Below are 22,516 nucleotides of genomic sequence, written 5' to 3' on the forward strand. Positions count from 1 at the left end.
AGCATAAATGGTGGCTACAAATATATGGGGGGAGGCTAAGAATAATACGGGAAATGGAGAAGCCAAAGAACTTATATGTATGCCCCATGGACATGAACTAAGAGCAGTGCTAGTGGGAGGGAGGATTCAGGGTAGAGGGAATTAAAGGGGAGAAAAAAATGGGACAATAAAATATAAAAAATAATCAATAAAATATACTTTAAAAAAATAGAAAATCTTTGTTCTGGCTCTTTCTACCAAATATGCCCCACTCATATGTTGGACTGTATTTTTCTCCATCTTTGTTACAAGACCTTAAAAATTATGAGCATCATCAAAGTTCTATAAATAGCAACTAGGGACCCATGGCATTAGAGGCCTACACTGATCCTCTGTCTCAGGGTCAGCCTCATGCCCTGGAATTCTCAATGTGTCTTCATTGCAGAGGGTGCTGCTCTGACGTGAATATGTCTTGCACTGCCTTCAGAGCCAGGGCTACTTTTCCCACAGTGCTGTGCATGATGTCTGTGTTATTGCTGGATAAGGGTCTTCTCTGACCTTCCAGAAGAGAATTTATGTCTTCTTGCATCTTAACTTCAAAGCCTTGGACTTGCACTCCCCTCTTGCTGTTTTCCATGGACACCCCGTCTCCCTGCTCACAGTTACCTAAGTGATGGGGAAGGCTGATTTGTCACCAGGGGGTGTGACACATGCATGTTGGAGCGTGCTTTAAAGATGGCAGGTCTGAATGTGCCCCCTGTAGACTCTGCTCAGCAGCTGAGTAAACTTCTTTTAGCTGTTCCTACTGTTTTAAGCTTGGAAAAAATGACAAAAGAGTTTTCTTCTAACTCTAAGCCATGTAAACAGGAAAAATTGTTTCCCTTCTGAGAAATCTAAAATTCTTAACTCAGATGTTTCACTGTCCTCACAAATTCAAAAGAATAGAGATAAATTGCATTCATTTGTCACAAATTATCTTTCATAATGATCTCAAAAGGCAATATGTCATTATGGAAAACTCTGAATCCACTTTCTTTTCTCTACCTAGTTCTCTCACTTAGTAGTTTTTGATCTTGGCGACATGACCCTAACCTCACACCTGAGTCTCAGTTTCCCCAACTGTAAAATGGAGATAATGACGTTCTACCAAGCTTTCAGGGTTGTTCTAAGAACTGAAGAAAGCAAAATATATGGAAGGACTTTATAACTTGTTTAAATGTGCTTCACTTATATCAAGAACCTCATTTTAGCCCTGGCTGGTGTAGCTCAGTGGAGTGAGCACGGGCTGCGAACCAAAGTGTGGCAGGTTCGATTCCCAGTCAGGGTACATGCCTGGGTTGCAGGCTATGACCCCCAGCAACCACATATTGATGTTTCTTTCTCTCTACCTCCCTCCCTTCCTTCTCTAAAAATAAATAAATAAAATCTTAAAAAAAAAGAAGCTCATTTTAAATTTTGTATTTCATTCCACTGAGTTATTCTATCCAGTAAAATATTTCAGCAAAATATTTCCAGCACCAGGGATTTGAATCTTTCCATGGCCAGAACACACCCTTCCCTGTCATGGGCATTCCAGGCCATTTCATGCCACTGACCCTGGGACATCAGCTCAGATTCAGAGTGTCCTTGCAACACATGAAGGTGACTGGCCCCTAACACTGCTCCGCCATGACATTTGGGTGATCAGGAAGAAACCCTCACTCCATCTTCCCACAACCCTTACAATTATGTTAGCTGAAAATTGTAAAAAATATAAAAATATTCCCTGTGGAGCCCAATGGAAGGAATAGACTTAACTAGTTTGCCTCAAAGAACCTCAACAGCTGTGTGGGATAAACTTTAACATCATTCAACATACACACACCCACGTTACACAGTCCAGACGAGAAAGGACTTGACACTTGCCATAGACCAGTCAAGTGCCTTAATTAAAATAAAAGAACTGATGATTACTCAGAGATATGATGCAGCTTCTTGTTTCTCCTTATTTCACAGGAATCAACATGCAAAAAATGTCAGGCCCTAATTTTAAAAACAAAAATGAGCAAAACACAACCTTGTCAGTGCTCAGATTGATCCTGATTTTAGTATTTTCTTAATTCTTTCCTACTGCTTCCACACTTTCTCTTTCTAGAGTTCATTAGCCATAAAGTAAGCAACAGTCTGACTCTATCTATCTGTCTACCCGTCTGTCTGACTATGTATCATTTACCCTAATTCCAAAGAAAATCTGGTATAAGCATTACAGCAAGGCTTTTGTTGAAGCTGAGGGATCCTCCTCTGTTCAGGAGAAAGCTGATTTTTCTGAAGGGCTATAGCATGCATTCATTTCTCTCCAGGTTGTGTTATGCACGTGACCTATATAGTGTCATGCCCCCCAGAGCTGCTGCAGATCACTATACACAGTGCTTTCTGGTGGACCTGATCTTGCTTTGGCATCTTTTATTGTGACAGCAAGGCAGGACAGTGAGAATGAGCTAAGAGGGTAGCATGCTACTCACAGTGCCATCTTATCTTTCTTTCAGAGACTCTGACCTATTTCTGTTGGACACCCGCATAGTGTGGGCCTCAGAAGAAGGCTGGCTGGAATTCGACATCACGGCCACTAGCAATCTGTGGGTCGTGACCCCACAGCACAACATGGGGCTCCAGCTGAGTGTGGTGACTCGCGATGGTAAGTTTGCCAAAATCAAGCAAACGGTCGCTGTCATCCATTTCCTTTACAACAGTTGTAGGAGAGCTGAGGTTTACAGTCAAGTCCTGGGCTCAGGATGACTTTATTAACTGTTCCTTTGTAACTGCTATTGAAAAACAAAACCTTTCCCTGGGAGGACTAGAAGCTGGTTAGGTGGTCACGGTTCTGAGAGGAACAGTGGGAGGAGAGCACTCAGAAGCAGAGGCAGGTAGATGATGTTAAGATGAAGAGAAAGATGGGAGCACAGTCTAATCCTGACTGTTGAGTAGGTTTGTGAGGGAACGCTGTAGCATCAAAGCTCAGCAAATCGAGGTCCCATCATGGGTCCTCATGCTAGACATGCTCAGCCTGTGAAGTCACCTCACTGGTTGGGGTGAATATAATCAGAAAGAAAGATTGAATGGAAAGGGAAAAGACTAGCAGAAATGGGGGAGCCTGGGCATACCCACTCCTTGCTTTGATTCATGGACCTTTGGAAGGAGTGTTTTGGTTTTGTCCATCCAGAGGGAGCCATCAGAGATCAGAGGATGCATGCACTTGCCCCTTGCATTCATCCTTTATGACTAGGCTCTGGGAGGCTGGGAAGGATCAGTTGTGCAGCTGCAGGACTAAGTTTCTGTGGAATAAAGAGGGGCGTGCTTTGGTTTGCATTCAAGGACTCAGCATCAACCCCCGAGCCGCAGGCCTGGTGGGCAGAGATGGCCCTTATGACAAGCAGCCTTTCATGGTGGCCTTCTTCAAAGTGAGCGAGGTCCATGTGCGCACCACGAGGTCAGCCACTGGTCGGCGCCGACAGCAAAGTCGCAATCGCTCCACCCAGTCCCAGGACGTGTCCCGGGTCTCCAGTGCTTCAGGTAGGTTTGGTGAAGCCCGTTATTCCTATTGGTTCTCAGGCCTCAGTGAGGATGAAGGACGTGTGGATAGTTTCATATGCTGCACAGCTTCTGCATGGCAGATACAAAGGCCTGCACCTGCCTCATCATTGTCACCAATTACCTAGATGGGTTCCTAGGGCCATCTTGTTACCTAGAGATGGAGTTTGCAGGCTGCAGACATCCTCAGTGTCTCTTTTTCCAGAAAAACATCCTTCTGTTTGGTAAGAGTTCTTCAACTCTTTTTTTACTGCCATAAAGATCTTGAGAGGACCTAGTCTTCCAGTTTCATTATGCCTGGAAGGTTGTGGTACAGAAACAAATTTCATATAGTTGTATTAGATGGACTTGTATTTTTCAGTGCCCTTGGCTGGCTGTGGTGGAAGGTCAGTTCAAACAGCCCTGTATGACAGGTTTAGTTGGTTCATTTAACTTGGAAGTTTAGGGGTTCTAGCTTTAGGCATGGCTGCCTTCATGGGCTGAGATGATATGAGGAATCTCTCTCTTTTTCTATTTTCCTTTGTTGGCGGGCACTCTCAGAAAGACTATCTCTATGAAGTGGTAAGGAAGGCAATGAAGAGTTCCAGAAGCTTCTTTTTCACAGAAGCTCCAGTAGAAAGCCAGGCTGGGGCTATGTGCCTACCCCTGAAGTGAGGTAATGGCATTAACCCATCCTGCCCTGAACAGGGAGGTTCAAAGCACAAGAGAATGGGAACAGCTCCCACTGCTTGAGTGTCAATTCACTGGTTCTTCAGAAATGTTCCCTCCCATGGGAATGGGTGTGCACCTCGCAGAGCTAGTAACTATGCAATTCCAACCCAGATGCATCTTACTCTAAAGCTGGTGCTTGCAAGTTCTGGGTTTTGTTTGGCTGTTTAATAGTCTGGGAACCTAGCATGAAGTTGAAGATTTGCTGTGGGATTTTCAGTCAGAGAACTTGCTTCCTTTGTTACTACTCCGTGACTTTGAACAAACCTAATCCATTTCAGCTTCATTCACTCATCTACACAGTGGGGGTGGTTAATACTTGGTAGATTTGCTATGATTAAATGAGAAGCATTTGATTTGGCTCATAATAGCACTTAAAGGTGAGTTGCATCCAATTGTAGGAAGTAGGTTGTCAGGACATTTGTTAGCATCCTTGGAAAGCAGTGAAATACTTCCGGAAGATGCATTAATTCTTCCAGGTGACTGTTTAAATATGTCATTTTCAGTGGCCGGAAAGAGTTCATGCAACTCCTTAAAATCTCCAGTTTTTCTTCAGGAAGAAGTGTCTTCAGTTTACATTCTGACTTAATAAGTTATTATTTTTTACCAGTGACTTGGATGTGGAACATGAGGATCCACCACCCAGTGTGATGTGACATTTTGCTTCTTGTCATCCTGGTGTTTCTTAGATGCATCACGCAGCATGGGTGTTCCTGTGTTTACCACTGGAAACAGTCAGGGTTGGGGTTTAAAAGAAAAGAAGAAGAAATGGTTGCTTTCCTTTATTTGCTTCAGAAGAAGCCTGCTGAACAGAGTTAATAATCTCAGAGTGCTCCTCAGGGCACGATGTGGGGCAGGTCTGCCCATGGTGGGCTTCACCTCCCTAATGAACTGTGGTCAGTCTGGTACTGGGTCCTCAGACTTGAAGACAGCGCTTGAAATGTTGATTGCTTTTAAAATTAAAATTTCACTTGATTTATTCAACATCTCCTCCCCTCCCTAATACACACAGGAATTTCTTTAATTGAGAAAACATGTTGTCTCTGATTTGGGTTTTAGCATTGTCAACCAATTATTTTTTTGAAGTTAAACTCTTTTTTTATTTGATGAGTTCAAATTAAATATGAATATTAAAGTTTATCTATTTCACAATAAGCTATAAGTATATCTGTTTTTACTTGGTCTTCCCATCCTCCCCCCCCCCAATCCAGTACTTTCCAATTTGCTTTGCTCCTTTCAGCAGTACTATGGCAAAAGAGTTCATCACAGATACCTCTGGTCTCAGCTGTGTAGCGGCCTGAGCCAGAGAAAGTATTACTACAAAGGATCCTCCTTGCCTCTCGCTATCTTCAAAGACCCTCTTAAGTTTCTCTGAGAAATTGCTCTTGTGAGGCCCACTGAAGTGCTGCATTACATATTTGGCTCTTTCTTCCTTATTTATCCATGCCGTTAATGGGAGTGGACATGCAGAGGAGGAGATTGCTTTTGGAGGAGGGGATTCCAGAAAGATGGCCTGCTGCCCCGAGAAATGGGCTGTCCAGTGTGTGATTTCCTTCCAGGCTGTGGTGGAGCCAGATGTTCCTGGGCATTCATGAACCGGACAGATGCTGCAGAGACAAAAAGTTGCAGCCTCTGGGATGACTCCATGCAGGCCTCTCCCCTTGTAAATCTTTCAGAAGTTTGAAGGAAGAGATTGCTTTTCCTCTGCTGCCCCCCTTCTTCCACAGTGTACTCCCAGGGAATTAGTATCTCTCCACTGAAGCAACCGCCACCAGGAGAGGCCTACTTGAGAATGCTCTGCATCTGGGTAAAGAAGTTAACAAAATTCATCAAAGTGCCTGTCATCAGCGGGGAAGCATGGCAGGGGAATGTGTAGCTATTTTTGGAACTGAGCTGCAGATGCTTGAGACAGAGAGACCAGTCCACAACAAGGGAAAGGCCAAGAGCCCCGTCCGTGTCCTCCCTACCGCCCACCAAAATCTGCTCTCACGTCTGTTCTCAGCCTTTAAGCTGGACTCTCCAAACACATGCACCTTACAGGGGTGTGGGCTGAAGCCCCCCTGCATGGTTTTCACCTGCTCTTGCTTCTCTGCAGCTGTCTGCTCTGAATGAGTGATGGATGTTGGCTGTGTCTCACTTCTCCAGTGGGCTTGAATATCATCTGGACAGTTTCATCTATCAATTTTACACATGTTTTATGAGTCCAGGTCCAAGACATGCTGTGCAGCCCACTGGGGATTCCAGTCAATCTCGCAATTTCTTTTTCAGTCTCCAAGTCTACCAGCCTATGGGTCTTGGGTGCCCTTGCATTCCTTTGCTCTCCTTTAGTAGCCTCTTTCTACTTGCTTTTGTATATCATCTTTTATAGTATCTTTCTCTTGGGGTTCATTCTCTTGTCTTCTTGGGGACTGTGACACCACCTGGCCCATCCATTATGAGGGCTGTGAACAAATGGCCTTGAGGGATTGTCCATGTGGGGATCCTAGATACTGATATTAGCTAATTTTCTAGGATTTTGCCAAGACATCTTTGGGGAGGGGGCAAGTTAATGAGATTTCAAGTCAGCTGGTGAGTGTGAGGTTTTTACCATGTTAACCCACTGACTGCCAACAGTGTGACATGGATGTGGACTTTTTTTTTGCAGATGGTATTTTGGAAACATTTTCTGCCACTTTTAACAATTCATGTAAAATTGGATGAGGTGACCTTTAGGTCTTGAAATTTAATCCTTGATGTTTATGCTGCCACCACCAGCTCTGCCAGCCATCTGTGAACAGGCAACTTCTCAAGACCCTGTCTGTCCTTTGGAGTGGGTCCTTCAAATGCTACCTGTTAGTACTTCTTACAGTCACTTCTCTTTTCAACACAGCCAAACATGTATCTTTAAGAATCTGGGGGAAATGTGGATCTGGTACATTTAGATATACTTTTCAGACCGTGTTGACAGTTCATATCTTCTATTCCTTGAGCTTCCCAGTTGAGACATTCAGTATGCTTCCAGATAATAAAGGTAACCATGATTCATTGCTTGCAAACCAGTGGTTTGGATACTTTATTATGACTGTGAAATCTTTTGCTTTAGATTTCAGGGAACTCCAGTCCACAGGCTAGGAGGTCTCATTCTTACAGATCAATGTTCCCGGCAGGTGTCCCCGCTGGGTCATGCCTTGCTTCCATGGGGTGACAGGCCAAAGCTTCGGAAAATGGACGGTTTGCAGTCCTTCAAAGGAGTGGGGAGTTTAAATTTGCCATTTTGACCTTAAATTAAAATTTTATGTCCTACAGCTTGGCTTCCAGATGTCTCAGTCAAGAAGTAGAGGTTAGTTCAGATCTTTCTAAATGAAATCAAATCTTAATTTTCTACCTCTATGGAAGACAGGTATGGCATTAGTGATTTGAAAGTTAGAATCATTTCAGATGCCCTATTTATCATACTTGACTCTTGTTTGCCTCTAAGTGCCTTTACGATAATAATTATCAAGAGTGAACCCGACTAGAAAGTTACCTCTGTCCGATCCCTGGGTCCATCCTTACGGAGGTGGTAATGGCAGCAGTGCTAAAAGGCAGTAATTATAACAAGGTATGAAGAGGCACTGCTGAGTAACTCAGCAATTGCCACCAGCTCCTGCTGGTGGGGGTCCTGGGGCTGGGAGACTCAGTCTTGGGACTGACAGGGAGCAGAGGTGCTTGGAGCACAGGGGGTCTTTAAGCCTAATGTTCAAGGGAAGCATTTGTCTATTTTCAAGATATCTAGCTCCATTTTCTTATAGAATCAAGGTAAAGCCTGAGAAGAGGCCAAAGTCTCACCAGATTAAATGGAATCTTATGAGATCCTGGAATCCTGGAGCAACAGAGGGATAGGACCTTTATGTTGCCTCTCGTGCTAACCATCCAGGTTGTAAACAAAACCTAGACTCTGAAAACTTATCTGTTGCCCCCTCCTACATCTTATGAGGAGACTATTGACACTAGAAATCAAGGTCCCAGCGTGGTCCCTTAAGGCCTGTAGTGCCAGTGGCACAGGAGCGGGACATCCTGCAGCCTGCTTTCAATGACTGTTCTGATTCTTCGGAGTACATGGCAGCCAGGCACTCATTTTGGATGCAACGGCTGATAAGGCCCAGGGATAAGGAGAGGGCAGCCAGGCCACTGAAGACAGAGGTGCTCTTTTAACAGCTGTGTGTTATCCTTCCCCTTGTTATTCTAGGAGAGAAGGGAAATAAGAGCAGTGAATGGCTCACTCTAAAAAACAAGTTTTCTCTGGGAAGACTCAGAAGCTAAGGCTATAGCTCAGAAGTGCCAGGAGATACAGTGTGGACCGTGCCACTTTGTCCCCAGCTCCTGCTGTGCCAGCATTTTCCTGGCTGAGTGTGTGTCCTGCTGAGCAGGGACACCAGCCTACAGCTGGCCTGGCCTGCAGAGGTCAGCTCACCAGGCTGAGGAGCCCCTCTGCAGAAGTCCCAGCATGGGAAATGCCCCCCTGGCTGCTCCTCTCCCTTGATCCCTCTCATCTGGTTTTGGATAGTTGCCCTGACTTGGTTTTCTGCCTTTTCTCCTCTCTATGCCTTCCCTGTTGTTACTCTCTCCTCCTCCTCTTTTGGGGTTGGAAAGGAAAGTGGGCAGGACACCCAGACCCCTGGGACCTGAGCTAGCTTGGGCCCTGTGACTCAGGTGTCCAAGGGGGTCCCTGGGGCCCCCAGGTTTTAGTTGTGTGGCCCCACCTCTGTCATGATGATGCCCCTCAAGTTGGCCATGCAGTTTCCCTGCATGCATGCCACCTGCCCTGCAGGTCAGGGTCATTGCAGTGCCCTTCCTTTCACATCCAGGGCCCATTCCCCTGAGAGTCTCCTGGCCTTCCACTGCACTTAATGCCGCAGCTTTAGAAATAAGCCAGCAGTGAGCGCCCGACTCTCTTAGCACATAGCTCCTCTGCACATTGCTGTAAGTGTGGCTTTTCAGGGGGACCAGATACAAGGGATACTGGGTGAAATTAACCCAGATGCCCTCCTTAGGGCCATGGGAGGTGATGCTCAGGTTTGGGGCAGAGCAAACATACAGTGTGCATGGCCACTGCCTGTGGACAAGGATGCTGGGAGGCCAGCACTTCTCCCCAGCATCTGAATGAGAGAAATGCTCCTGTGCAGTGTTCTGCTTGCCTTGAGCTGAGTGGGGCTCATGGCGTGGCTTGCATTCTCACATGGACCCAGCCAGGCCCCCCATCAGGTCTTTTCTGTAGGTGATACACCCGTCAGCCCTCACAGGGAAGACTGAACAGAAGGTTAGAGAGCAGCGGCTGTCAGCGGTGGAAGTGGGTGTCAGGCCATGGCCCTGAAGCTAAGAAGAAAGAGCTCCCTGCCAGAACCAAGAAAGCAGACTGTTGTTCAGCCTAGCCTGCGTGGAATGTAGAAATGAAATAGAAGGGGGACCAGGTGGCCTGGTGGGGACAGGAAGATGGGAATGAGGATGAACACAGGGGTTAGTAAAGAGCTCTGTGTGGTGGAGCTATAGCATCGGCCCTGGGTGTCCCACCCAGGTTTGACTGATCCCCCCACTCCCAGCCTCCAAGCAGGACTCTCAGTTGTGGGAATTAAGTTGTGTCTGAAGTTTAAGAACAAGATTCCTGAGCACCATACTCTCCTGCTATCAGCTGGACTTCAGGAAAACGTATCTTCCTCCAGCTCATTTTGCACCAGCCTCCCAGCATCTCCCAGGTGTTCCTAGCTCCCTGGTAACTCAGAATCACAAATAATAAAAACACACCTGAGACGGGAACATGAGGTGACAGCCACTGATGGAGCTGATGCTTCATTCAAAGATGAACAATTGACTGGACTACCCCAAGCCCTCTTGTCACCAACCATGGTGCAAAATGTAGGATACTGGTTACCAGTTTGACGATTAGCAACAGACATGATGCTTCAGTGTGTTTCTGTACCACTGGTGTAATCGCTCAGAAGTCCTGGATGAGATGCAAACCTCCCTTGGCAAAGTATTGGAAGAATAAAGACTTAATAAAGACACACTGTGGGCACTGCAGCCTGGCCCTCTTGCCCCATCTCCCTTCTACTTGCTCTTCTTTCTGAGAGGGCCTGTGTGTCTGCGTGGCAGTCACTGTAGCTTTCCCACGACAGAGCTTTCCCACAACAGAGCACCCATGTGCTGCTGAGAGATCAGATCTTCACAAAGGGGCCACCAGGCAGGTCTGCTTTGGAACTGCGAAGTTTCTCCCCTTCTGCCAGGGTGGCGCCTGTGAAACTTCCTCTGTGACTGTCCGCATCTGCCTCACACAGTGAGATGAAACCAATAGAAATTTCCATTTAAAACCCCTGTTTAAATGTTTGTGATATTCATTTGGAGATGAGAGGAAGGATTGGGGCTTTTAAAACCAATCATATCTGTAGCTCTCCCTACTGAAGCAGTTTATGAAAGTGGAGTGGTGAAGCAGTGCTGCTGAGGGTTACCAATGCGCTTCTGATAGCTGGAAGCTTGAAAGTCTGGTGGGGAGACAGCTTCCTCCTGTTCAAGAGCACCTGAGGCAGCTGCCTGCTTCTGGTTATGGAAGAACAGTGTCCTGGAGGGGGGACTGGTATATTTTGTCACCTGATCGCTTAACAGTTTTTGCCCAAACCAAACCCATCTATGGCTGAGTCCCACGTGTCCAGGTTACTCAAGATGACTGTCTCGGGCCTGGTCTGGGTGGGCCAGAATCCCATGGGGTTCCTGGTGCTTGCCCTGCCCTCCACTCTTAGTTCAAAGAATCACATGGAATGATTTTAGAACCAGATTTCACTATTACATTCGACACTGGAAAAGCCAGATACCTTGAAAATTTCTCCTGGAACCAAGACCGGCCTCCCCCACAGCTATGTGCCAGCAAAGTGCAGGGAGAGCTGGTGTCTAAAGACAGACTGTGTGGAATGGGGTGATGCCACCACCTACGTGTGAGCCTCTCATCTAGAGGGCTGTGCATGTGTCAAGGGCTAGTGTCCATAGGCTTGCCTGGGCAAGAGCAGAGGACTCGTTCCCGACCATTCCGACTTGCAGGTCTGGGAGGAGGCTCAAACTCCCCGATGGTTCTCATGATTCAGAAACAGGCAGCCCATGAGTCAGACCAAGGACTGCAGCTGCTGGGGATGGTTTTGTCAGCCTGGTGCATTGCTCTAGTCTGTGCGTTTGTTTGCGTCTCCTCAGCTCTATGGCTTCTTTTCTCTGCCCTGCCCTCAACTGGGGAACCATTTGGACAAAGCTATGTTGCCTTCCTTTATGCCACAGGAGTGGCTATGTGCCTGTGAAATTTCAACTGGCTCCACCCAGACCATTCGTCTCACCAAATATCAAGGGGAGGCGGGTATGGGGGAGGAGAGAATGCTTTTCTGCAATCTGAGAATCCCTCAAAACAAAACAAAACAATGTGTGGCAGTGTAATTCTACTGCCAAACTCAGGATGGGATCCTGTCCCCTGAGCAGCAGATATTAAGTGTCTTGAGGAGCATTGACTTTCACAAATATTTATACATTCTTTGACAACACTTAATATGGAGTTATAAGGAACCTGAAGTGTGGCCTGGAAGTGTCTTTAAGAAGAAAAACAGGAAAGCCAAATTTCTCTCTTCCTCACTCTGGCCCCAGTTTTTACTTGACAACAAGAATGCCACTATGTAGCTGTACAAGAAATAGCTGTTCTTGCTCAGAAAGTTCTCTTCATTGAGCATTAAGAGGGTCCAATTAGCAGGAGGTTCTGACAACAAGAACTGTGCTGAAGGCAGAAGTGAAGTTTTTTACTGCGTCATCTTGGTTCCATCCAGCAGAAGAAACTGGAAATCCAGACATGCAGCAGTTGTCCCAGTCCTCGTTCTGATACCTCTAGGTGACCTGCAATCCAATTCAGTCCTAACACTAACCAACTGGTGTTTACACAGATGCCACGAGTTCAAGAGTGAGGTCCCCAGCAAGACTGCTTTCACTTTAGATGCCAGCTGCAGATGAGGTCCCCAGCCCACCAGTTACGTCTGACTTGGCTACAAACTGAGGGGTTCCCATGACCCCCTTTAAGTTTGATAATTCACTAGGTCAACTCAGAACTCAGCAAAGAGCTATACTTATGATTACAGTTTTATCGTAAAGGATGCACACGAGGCAGTGCCACATGCAGAGATGTACCGGGCAAGCTCTGTGGGGGTGGGGGTGTTGAGGCCAGGGGTGGACACGGAGCTTCCATGCCCTCTCTTCATGGAATCTGGGCAGTTCGCTCTCCCAATGTGTTTGCCAACCCCAAAGTACCACAGAACCTCAGTATCCAGGGTTTTCACAGGTCTCATTACTGTACATGGTTGATTAAATCATTGGCCACATGACTGAACTCAGCCTCCCCTCATGGTACCAGGGTGGCCTAAAGTTCCAATTCTCTAATCATGTGGTTGGTCTTCCTGGTGACCAGTCCCCATCCTGAAGCTATCAAGGGCCCACCATATGTTAGAATTATCAATTAGGAAATTTCATGGTTTTTTAGTTCTGTGCCAGGAACCAGGACAAAGACCGGATATATTCTTTATTATATTACACTGCCCTTGTTCACTGACCTGGAAGAAACCTGTCCTAGAAATCTGTCTTTCACATTGCCAACAATTCCAAGTTTGATTTTGAGGAGATCTTGGTCCCCAGCTCAGAGAAGTCCTTTTAAAGGAAGTTCATTTTAGGGGACACAGGCCCGACAACATTGGGCATGGAACATTCCAGACTGAAACTATAAGCCGGGGGATCATATAACTTATCTAACCCAGGACACCTTCAGGAGTTCAAGGGGCCAGGGCCTTGGCGTCTTCAGAAGCCTGGCCCTTATGTGTAGCTGGCAGGAGAGGAGAGAGCAGGTGGAGTGCTGCAGGTGAGCTTAGGAGCCTGGGCCTGGGAGCAGCAGACCTCCCTTCTCCCCACGTTCACGGGCAGAACTCAGCACATGGCCACACCTAAAGGCAGTGGGGAATGTCAGATAGCCATGTGCCCTGGGGTAGACAGAGGATATGGATTTTTAATAAACACATAGCAGCATCCATCTTACTGTTCCTGTACTATGCCAAGCAGGCCTTCATGTTTGTTATCCTTCCCTCAGATAGACTCCTGCCTCACTCCTGAAGTTCCTTCAGGTCTCTGCTTAGAAGATATTTCAACAGAAAGATGGGCTCACCAACCCTGTAGGAGACAGTGAGCCCACTGCACTCTGTGCTCCCTATTCTATAACCATGAGTAATAATTTAGCTAGTCAGGGCTCTTGATTACACAGAATAGAGGCAAACTCTTTACTTACTTAAAGTGAAAAATAATTTAAGTGTATCAACCCAACCAATGAGGCTGGAAAGCAAAACTCAGAATCAAGGTCTAGCTTGAACCTGGTCATGGGACAGTGGAGTTCGAATGCTGCCACGAGGGCCGTCACCCAGAATGCCCGAGGCTGTGCCAGCCATTCTGTTTCCCCTCTGAGTCACTCTCTCAGAAGTGGGTGCACTGGATAGGCTTTAATGAAGTCAGGAACCTGTTCTCTGCCGGGGGACAACAACAGTAGCTATCTGCTGTGGGAAAACAGGACCTTGATTCCCACCGATCTAGGAATTCCCCCAGATGAGAAGTTTCCTGGAGGCTGGGTAGGCAAAACAATAAATGTCTGCTGCAGCTGTGTATGGAATTATAGGTTGATAGCATAGTTTTTAATTTTTTTTTATGTTCTGTATTTCTGTTGAGAAACTTGCTATCAGTCTACTTTTATATTCTTTTGCAGGTAATTTTCTGTTCATCTCAGGTTTGCTTCTAACAATTGTCCCTATGTGTTTGATATACTCCAGATGTGGCTAGATAGGAACTTATATACTCTGTTCAGGACTCATTATGCCTTCTCAATTTGAAGAAACTTGCCTTTCTTCAGTTCTGGAAAATTCACATTTATGTCTTCAACTATTACTTCTCCCCATTAGTTTCTTCAGAGATTCCTATTAGAAATCAAATTGGACCCTTTATTCTGTATTCCATGCCTCTTTACAGATAGCCGTATTTTTTGGCCATTTGACCCTGGGCTATATTTCTGGAAGTTTCTTCAAATATGTTGTTCAATTCTTTTTTTAAAGATTTTTAAAAATATATTTTGTTGACTATGCTATTACAGTTGTCCCATTTTACCCCTTCACTCCCCTCCACCCTGCATACCCTCTCCCACCCACATTTGTTCTGTTTAGTTCATGTCCATGGGTCATATTTATAAGTTCTTGGCTTCTACATTTCCCATACTATTCTTGCCTTCCCCCTGTCTATTTTCTACCTACCATCTATGCTACTTATTCTCTGTACCTTTTCCCCCTCTCTCCTCCTCCCACTCCCCTGTTGCTAACCCTCCATGTGACCTCCATTTCTGTGGTTCTGTTCCTGTTCTAGCTGTTTGCTTGGTTAGTTTTTGTCTTGGTTTTGGTTTTAGGTGTGGTTGTTAATAATTGTGAGTTTGCTGTCATTTTACTGTACAGGTTCTTTATCTTCTTTTTCTTAGATAAGTCCCTTTAACATTTCATATAATAAGGGCTTTGGTGATGATGAACTCCTTTAACTTGACCTTGTCTGAGAAGCACTTTCTTTGCCCTTCCATTCTAAATGAAAGGTTTGCTAAATAGAGCAATCTTGGATGTAGGTCCTTGCCTTTCATGACTTGGAATACTTCTTTCCAGACCCTTGTTGCCTGTAAGGTCTCTTTTGAGAAATCAGCTGACAGTCTTATGAGAATTCCTTTATAGATAACTCTCTTATTTTGTCTTGCTGCTTTTAAGATTCTCTCCTTATCTGTAATCTTGGGTAATGTAATTATGATGTGCCTTGGTGTGTGCTTCCTTGGGTCCAACTTCTTTGGGACTCTCTGAGCTTCCTGGACTTCTTGGAAGTCTATTTCCTTTGCCAGAATGGGGAAGTTCTCCTTTACTATTTGTTCAAAAGTTTTCTACTTGTTGTTCTTCCTCTTCTCCTTCTGGTACCCCTATAATTCAGATGTTGGATCGTTTAAAGATGTCTTGGAGGTTCCTAAGCCTCTCCTTGTTTTTTTGAATTCTTATTTCTTCATTTCTTTCTGATTGTATATTTTTTTCTTCCTTCTGGTCCACTCCATTGATGTGAATCCCAGCTTTCATTCCCTCACTGTTGGTTCCCTGTGCATTTTTCTTCATTTCACTCATTGTAGCCTTCATTTTTCATCTAATTTGGGACCAAAATCAATCAATTCTGTGAACATCCTATCCTGATCACCAGTGCTTTGAACTGTGCATCTGATAGGTTGACTATCTCTCAGTCACTTCAAAGTACTGTTATGAGGATTTCTTTCTGTTTGAGTCATCTTTTTTTTTTTTTTTTTTGGTCTGGTCCCGCCTGTTACGTATGAGGGGCGGAGCATTAGTTGTTCACCAGGGCGTAGCACCCCAGTCGCTGGGTTGTCAGTGGGGGCGGGGTCCGAGAGGGAACAATGGTGCTTGCTCTGCTTTCTGACAGACCTCAGTCCCTTCCGCCACTTCCTCCGAGCAAACTGTGTGCCTCTGATGCCAATTCCCATGTGGGTGGGCTTGTGCACCCCATGGAACTTTCCAAGGACACCTCTCCTGTGAGGCTGGGAGTCTCTCCCTGCTCCTGAACCCCCACAGTTGTTTTCAATTAGTGTCCTGAGGCTCTGTCTCCTAGTGCTGTGATCCTGGGTTGCACGCAGTGCCTTGCTTCACAATCACTGCCTCACTGGGTCTGATGGTTGCCACCCCTTGGCTGGGGTCTGCTAGCTGTGGTCTTGCTCATCCTGGATGCCTTATGTACCTGGTCCCAATGCTCTCTGCTCTCTGCACTGTGACCTGTGCCCAGCTGCTGACTCTGCTGCTCCTACCGGTCTGGATGAATGGGTCTATTTTAACTTCTTGGTTGTCCAACTTCCATACAGTTCAATTTTCTGTCAGTTCTGGTTGTTATTCTGTTTCTAAATTGTTGTCCATATCTTGGTTGTGCAAGGAGGCATAGTGTGTCTATATATGCCTCCATCTTGGCTGGAAGTCCAGAGTTCTATTTCTTATTTTATCTTTCATTATATTAGATATTATTTTTTGTAACTCCATTCAGAGACTACTCTTGCCTACAGTCCCTGAGATTCTATATTTTCTCTGTCTGAAACTACAAATCTTCTCTCAGGATACTTTATTTCTTTGTGTGGTTGGTTCTTTTTGTTGAAGGATTATTTTCAACAGGAGGTATTTGTCTTGTTTTGTGGTATTGGTGGGTACCTGTTTGTTTTTGCTGAGAGGGTCTGTGGTATCCTTCCTTGTGAAAATGTCCCTTCTATGCGGTTTTGCATTCACTTCTTCCATGTCCTTTAAATTATAGTAAGGGGGTTTCTGTGAGGTTGAAGAAAGCAGATGGGGAGAATGAATAAGTTTAGAATTAGAACCCACCTCAGAAAAGTAGCCTCTCTCCTCCAGGATAGGTCACTGGGCTGAGTGGGTACAGCTTGTCTCCTTCCCTTACAAAATCGTGAGAGCTGTGTGTTGGGTCCTGCCTCAGGGCTGGGGGGTCCAGGAGTGAAAGAAACAAGAGCCAGCTCAAAGCAGGCTGTAAGCAGTCAGGTCACTTACTGGCTCATGTGACTAAAAAGGACAGAGGTCCCAGGCAAATGGACTTAGGCTCTCGCATCCATCAAAGTCCATTTTAGATTAAGAACCTTTCTCCAAACTCTGCTTACATCTCTTCTTACAAACTCTTCTTACACCTTCTCTGTCACGTCTCTCCCCTCTCTAGAACTCTCAAGCACTACTATCATCAGATCAATGCTTTAGAATCCGAGCTCGGATCATTTCACTCCCTGACACAGAAACCTACAAAGGCTCATTTAATGCCTCTGGTAGAAAGTCCAAATAATTTTGGTTAGTGCTCTAAGCCAATCAAGATAAAGTTTCTCCAGCTCTATATCCACTGACTCCTCTTCATATCCTTAAATGCATCTCAATAGAATTGCTCTCTTTTCCTCCTGCTCCCACCCTGAACTCCCAGTGGGACTTCCCTCTGGTCTTTCCCATAGCATTCATACTGTTTTGTATTTGACTTAGGTGGGTACATGTCTCACATCACCCTTCTGATTCCCTAAGTTCCTGGAGGATGGAAGCATTCTCTAACTTATCTTCCTTTTTTATCGTGATGCCTAGCAGAAGGCACGTCACCCTTTGTCCTAAATGAACCAGGACACTGCCAGTGCCCTCTTGCCAGTGATTAGGTTAACTCAGACCAGTGGTTCTGGAATCACACACAGCAGTATATGCAGTTCAGCAGATTCTCACAGGCACTGGCACTGCTGGCTTAGGAGTTGCTGCTTAAGTGTAGGGCAAAGGGCTCACCCCTGGCCATGAGACTGGAGGACAGTGCAGGGGAGATGGCCCCTGCTGCACAGCCTCCCTCTCTCCCTCACTCCTGGGCCTCCTGTTCGGGGACCATTCCGTAATTCTTCCTCCAGGACATTTTCCTGGCCCAGCAGCTATCTTTAAGGCCCCTGTGCAGTTTCAACACTGTCCGTGCCCAGGGTAATCAACTTTTACTGTAAATATGACATGTTCCAAGTCAGGAGCCTGGAGTGTTTTGGGCATCTTGGCACACCCCCTCCATGGAGCTTGCACATAAGAGAGGCTCATAACAAACATCTGTTGCTTAAAGGAGTCCATTCAAGTCCATATTATGTATCATTTGCAAGTATGCCCAGCACTAAGCCCACAGTAGACAAGACAGAGTGTGTGAATCCCCCAAGCAATCGGGAACCTGACGGAGCTGTTTGGTGACCAGCTTTGTGTCTAGCAGGGGCCTGGTTCGCTGCTATCCTGAACTTAGTAAAGTGCCTGGCGAGGGAATGAATGAGTTAATGGATGCATCTTTTGATCTCCTCCAACAGATTATAACAGCAGTGAATTAAAAACAGCGTGCAGGAAGCATGAGCTTTATGTGAGCTTCCAAGACCTGGGATGGCAGGTGAGTTCTCAGAGCAACAGGAGAGACAAAGTTCCTTTCTCAGCAGTCTCTTCTCGCCTTCATGGCAGAAGCTGTCATCAACAACCTTGAGCTTTAGGACTAAGATATGTCTTCCATGAAGGAACGTAGGAGCCCTTCCAAATGCCCAGCCTCTTGGCATGAGATGGGGGAAGGCTTGGCCTACTGGGGCACACAGCCCTTCCTGGCACCTTCCCAGGAAGCCCAGGGTTCCCCTGCTGTGTGTACCTCAGAATCGATAGTCATATGTTTCCCAATACTCTTTCTTCATGCTTTCAAAGTCCACAGGGCATGTATTTACATTTGGGCATTTAAACAAATTTTAGTTGTATTGAGAAGGAATTGGGAAAATGGACCAATAGTTACTGTCTGCAATGGCTATAAATTGGCTCAAACTATCTAGAAGAGCACAGATATTCTGCCCCACACCTGAAAGCCACCACTAGTTTATAAGAGGCAAATTACAGGTGACAGTGATAGAAGATATTTTCCATATGTATGTGGTATGATGACAGGGAGTACCCTGGGCTCCTGGAGAGACTCTGTTGGGTCCAAGTACCTAAAGCCAGCCACGTCTGTGCTCCCAGGCCACACAGGCAGGTAGCAACTAAATGCCACGTGGGCCTGTGGGAGGAGCAAGGACTCTGGAGTCTGACGGACCAGTTCATACCCTAGCTTTGCCACTTGAATGTGAAATTGCCTTTCCTCCATGTCTCCTTTCCTGTCCATGTAATTTTTCTCACAGGATGATTGAGAGCACAGATGACATAAGGAGTGTGTGTTAACCACCTTTTTGTTGCTTCCTTTTGCTTCAATTAAGGACTGGATCATCGCACCCAAGGGCTATGCTGCCAATTACTGTGATGGAGAATGCTCCTTCCCACTCAATGCACACATGAATGCGACGAACCATGCGATTGTACAGACACTGGTGAGCTCTCAGAGATCTTTGCCACTTTATAGGAAGGCATAAGCCAAGACCAGGTACAGTTTCTAATGGGAACTTTTCCTCCTTCTGTTTTGGAACAGGTTCACCTTATGAATCCTGAGTATGTCCCCAAACCATGCTGTGCGCCAACTAAACTAAATGCCATCTCAGTTCTTTACTTTGATGACAACTCCAATGTCATCTTGAAAAAATACAGGAATATGGTTGTAAGAGCTTGTGGGTGCCACTAACTCGAAAATAGTTGCTGGGGACACAAATGCTGCCTTGGATTCCTAGATTACATTTCTGCCTTAAAAAACTCACAGAAGCACAGTGGAAGTGGGATGATGACTTTGAACCACCTCATGCCAGTTGGTGCCTTACTGCCCAAGGAAGATTTTCAAGGGTCTCAGTAATGATTTGCTCACATAGAAAATGACGTGAGTAGTTGGTCTGTTGGAAGCTGTTTGACTGTCCGTAGTATAAAGTCTGGTAACTGCAGAAATGTAACTTTGAAGGGTTCCTCTCCCCCCATAAATGCCCACCAAAATTAGTTTTAGCTTTAAATCAAGCTGTTCGTGGTGTTACTGAGTAAAGAAGGAAAATAATCTTAAAAGAGTAAAAGTATCCTTGGCTAAAGTACCAGCCAGTTTAGTGACACTTCTCAGAAGATTTTAGTTAACAAATTGGGGGGAAATGCCTCTATTCATTGATTTCATTCACAGGAAGGTCAATTTCATATAGGATCAACAGCCCGAGCCATAACCAGGGCCATATGGAAGTGCCTTTTGTCTCAGTAATTGCTGTTACATGTTTGTGCTGGCATTTTGTTGGTGAGAGCCATGTGATTTCCACACCTCAGCTGTCCCCCGTTTGCCGTTTTCTTTGCTAGTACCAAAAGTACTCCGCTCCTACTTCGAGGCGAGGACACCAGGGCTGAGAAGCATCTCTGATAGCCATCATTGTAACCATGCGACATGTGAAGGCAGCTCTGTACCTCTCCTTTTTTTGGAATGGCTCTCTGAAAAGCACATTAACTTCAGGAACGCTGGCTCTAATATCTCATGTATTTCAGTAAAACAGCTCTTTCCCTTTTACTACACAGCACACCTTGTCGCAGCTGAGAACCAATCAAGGAAATGCACTGAGAAAGGGGCTCCTAGCCTTTAGGAATAGGATTGGGTGGCCATGTTGTTTATGAACCGAAATCAGTTTTCTCTTGTAGAAAGCAAGACTCAGATTAAATCTTAGAATATCTTTTAAATGTCTTTTTCAAAATCATGTACTAGGAAATCAATTTCATACTAAACTGATTAAATAATACATTTATGATCTATAACTACTTGCACTTACAGCTTTTTTGTAAATATAAACTGTAATTTATTGTCTATTTTATATCTGTTTCGCTGTAACATTTAAGGAAAGACCAGACTTTTTTTTAAAAAAAGAGTTTATTTAGAAAGTATCATAGTGTAAACAAATTGTACCACTTTGATTTTCTTTCAATACAAGACTCGTGATGCAAAGCTGAAGCCACTCATGAGGATTGTGCTTCTCCAGAAAGTTGGGTTTTTTAAAAGAACATCTGTGAACCATACGTTATTAATAAACATTTCCTTTAAGGCAGAGGCTGGTCGAGATCCTGCTCCGTTGTCATCTGCCTCAGACAGCAGATGTGGTCTTGTTTCTAAGATTCGTACCATCAGTTCCTTTGTGCCAAGTGACTAGATCCCCCAAGCAGAGGGGCAGGGTGAACAGTGTTGGACACAGAGGGGGTGTTATGAGAAGTAAATTGACAGCAAAGAACATACAGGTGCCTATTTTAAGGAAGCCAAGTCCTGTGGTTACTTACTTCCAAGGGTGATGGTAAAAATGCTTAATGACCAGGATGGCTTGAATTATAAGGACACTAGGCTAGCAATGATGGTAGCACCGCCTACTTTAGCTGTGACTCCGCGCTGCCTACTTCATCCTTTGGTCTTTAGATCAAGTTAATCTCACTCTCCCTAGAGCAGAAGACTGACCTCCGCGAAGGCAGAGGATGCACAGTGTGCCTCTGAAAGGACAACCTGAGAGCAGAACAGAAACTGCTTCCAGTTGGGGGCCCTGTAGGGAGGCTGCAGGCTTCCCCTGGTTCCCAATTCTGGGACTGGAAAAGCTCGTCTAGTCCTTTCGCCTCAGGTGGCAAATACAACCAGAATCTTCATATGATTTAACAGAACAGTCAGGACCAGCCTTGTGGAACTTCCCATGCCCACATTTTCCATGGGAGATATCAAATCTTAAACATGGACTTAAATACCTTCACAGGGACCCTGACTTAATGCTAACATAACTAATGAAATCTTTCACCCATGAGAAGCAAACAGAATTATATCCCTTGAACAATAATGACTGACTTGACAAACACCGACACACATGTAAGATTATGGCATCAGCGTTATCTTACTCAGGCACATGTCTGAAGTCCCACTGCTTTCATTATGGCAAACCTCTCACGATGAGAGAAGTACTAACAGAAACAAAATCAGGAGTGGCGTGGAGGTATCTTCCAGAGGTGTGGGGTTTTGTTTTTAAATCTGCTCCAAGCTACGGACCAACCACATCATTAGTAAGTCCGTTGTGACCTTCAGATCAGAGGCACATCGATACTGCCACACGGCCCCCTTTCCAGGCTCATGGGCAGTTCAAGACTAGGCTTTGGATGATGCTTTCACCAATGTCACTCAGGAGCCAAAAACAATCCGCAATTTGATTTTCCTCAACTCTACTTTAGCCTCAAAGGAAACCATTTAGATTCCATTAAGAGAAGGTTAAGGGGGATGAAAGATTGCCACTGAAAATATTTAGTTTGCAAAGGGGTCATGAGTTACATTATTTACTTAGAGAAACTTAATTAAGAATCTGTAGAGTGTGTTGGCTTAAAAACACACACATAAAGAAGATACCACAAGTTCAGTATATTCAGCTCTCTGAACAACCACCACTTGAAACTTGCAACATCCGCATGACTTGGCTCCTCCACACCGGGTTCCAGGAGGCCAGGCAGGGCAGGCGACTTCTATCTGCGTTTTTATAGTTCGTCTTTTGCCTGGCGCAGAACAAAGTGGTGCAACGATTCAAGATCTCTGCCTCCACTGTGCTCACTGACTTTTTTTCCTCCACGGAAAAGCAACAATGTAGGATAGCCTCGTACCTTTAAAGGAAAGATTCAGTTTGAAAACCAGTGGTCTGAATCATACACAAATGACTTCTTAAATAAAACCAGAAAAACACCTACTGTTGTAATCGGGAAAGTCTATGGTTAAATTT

The 22,516-nt window shown here is 45.3% G+C and overlaps 2 protein-coding genes across 2 annotated transcripts in view; one reads left to right on the top strand and one right to left on the bottom strand.

The window, feature by feature from the left end:
* BMP6 (bone morphogenetic protein 6) overlaps positions 1-20,830 on the top strand; it is a 173,437-nt gene extending 152,607 nt beyond the window's left edge. The window contains exons 3-7 of the mRNA XM_045841656.1: positions 2,505-2,653; positions 3,331-3,528; positions 18,182-18,258; positions 19,097-19,207; positions 19,306-20,830. Of these exons, the coding sequence (XP_045697612.1) occupies positions 2,505-2,653; positions 3,331-3,528; positions 18,182-18,258; positions 19,097-19,207; positions 19,306-19,455 (685 nt within the window). The 3' untranslated portion in view covers positions 19,456-20,830. The remainder of the gene's footprint in view (positions 1-2,504; positions 2,654-3,330; positions 3,529-18,181; positions 18,259-19,096; positions 19,208-19,305) is intronic.
* The window catches only part of TXNDC5 (thioredoxin domain containing 5), a 31,200-nt gene continuing 29,320 nt past the window's right edge, over positions 20,637-22,516 (bottom strand). The window contains exon 10 of the mRNA XM_045841657.1: positions 20,637-22,400. Within this exon, the coding sequence (XP_045697613.1) occupies positions 22,278-22,400 (123 nt within the window). The 3' untranslated portion in view covers positions 20,637-22,277. The remainder of the gene's footprint in view (positions 22,401-22,516) is intronic.

This window comes from Phyllostomus hastatus, unplaced genomic scaffold, assembly GCF_019186645.2.
Source record: "Phyllostomus hastatus isolate PE091 unplaced genomic scaffold, TTU_PhHast_1.1 phas_contig_37, whole genome shotgun sequence".
NCBI classification, from domain to species: Eukaryota; Metazoa; Chordata; class Mammalia; order Chiroptera; family Phyllostomidae; genus Phyllostomus; species Phyllostomus hastatus.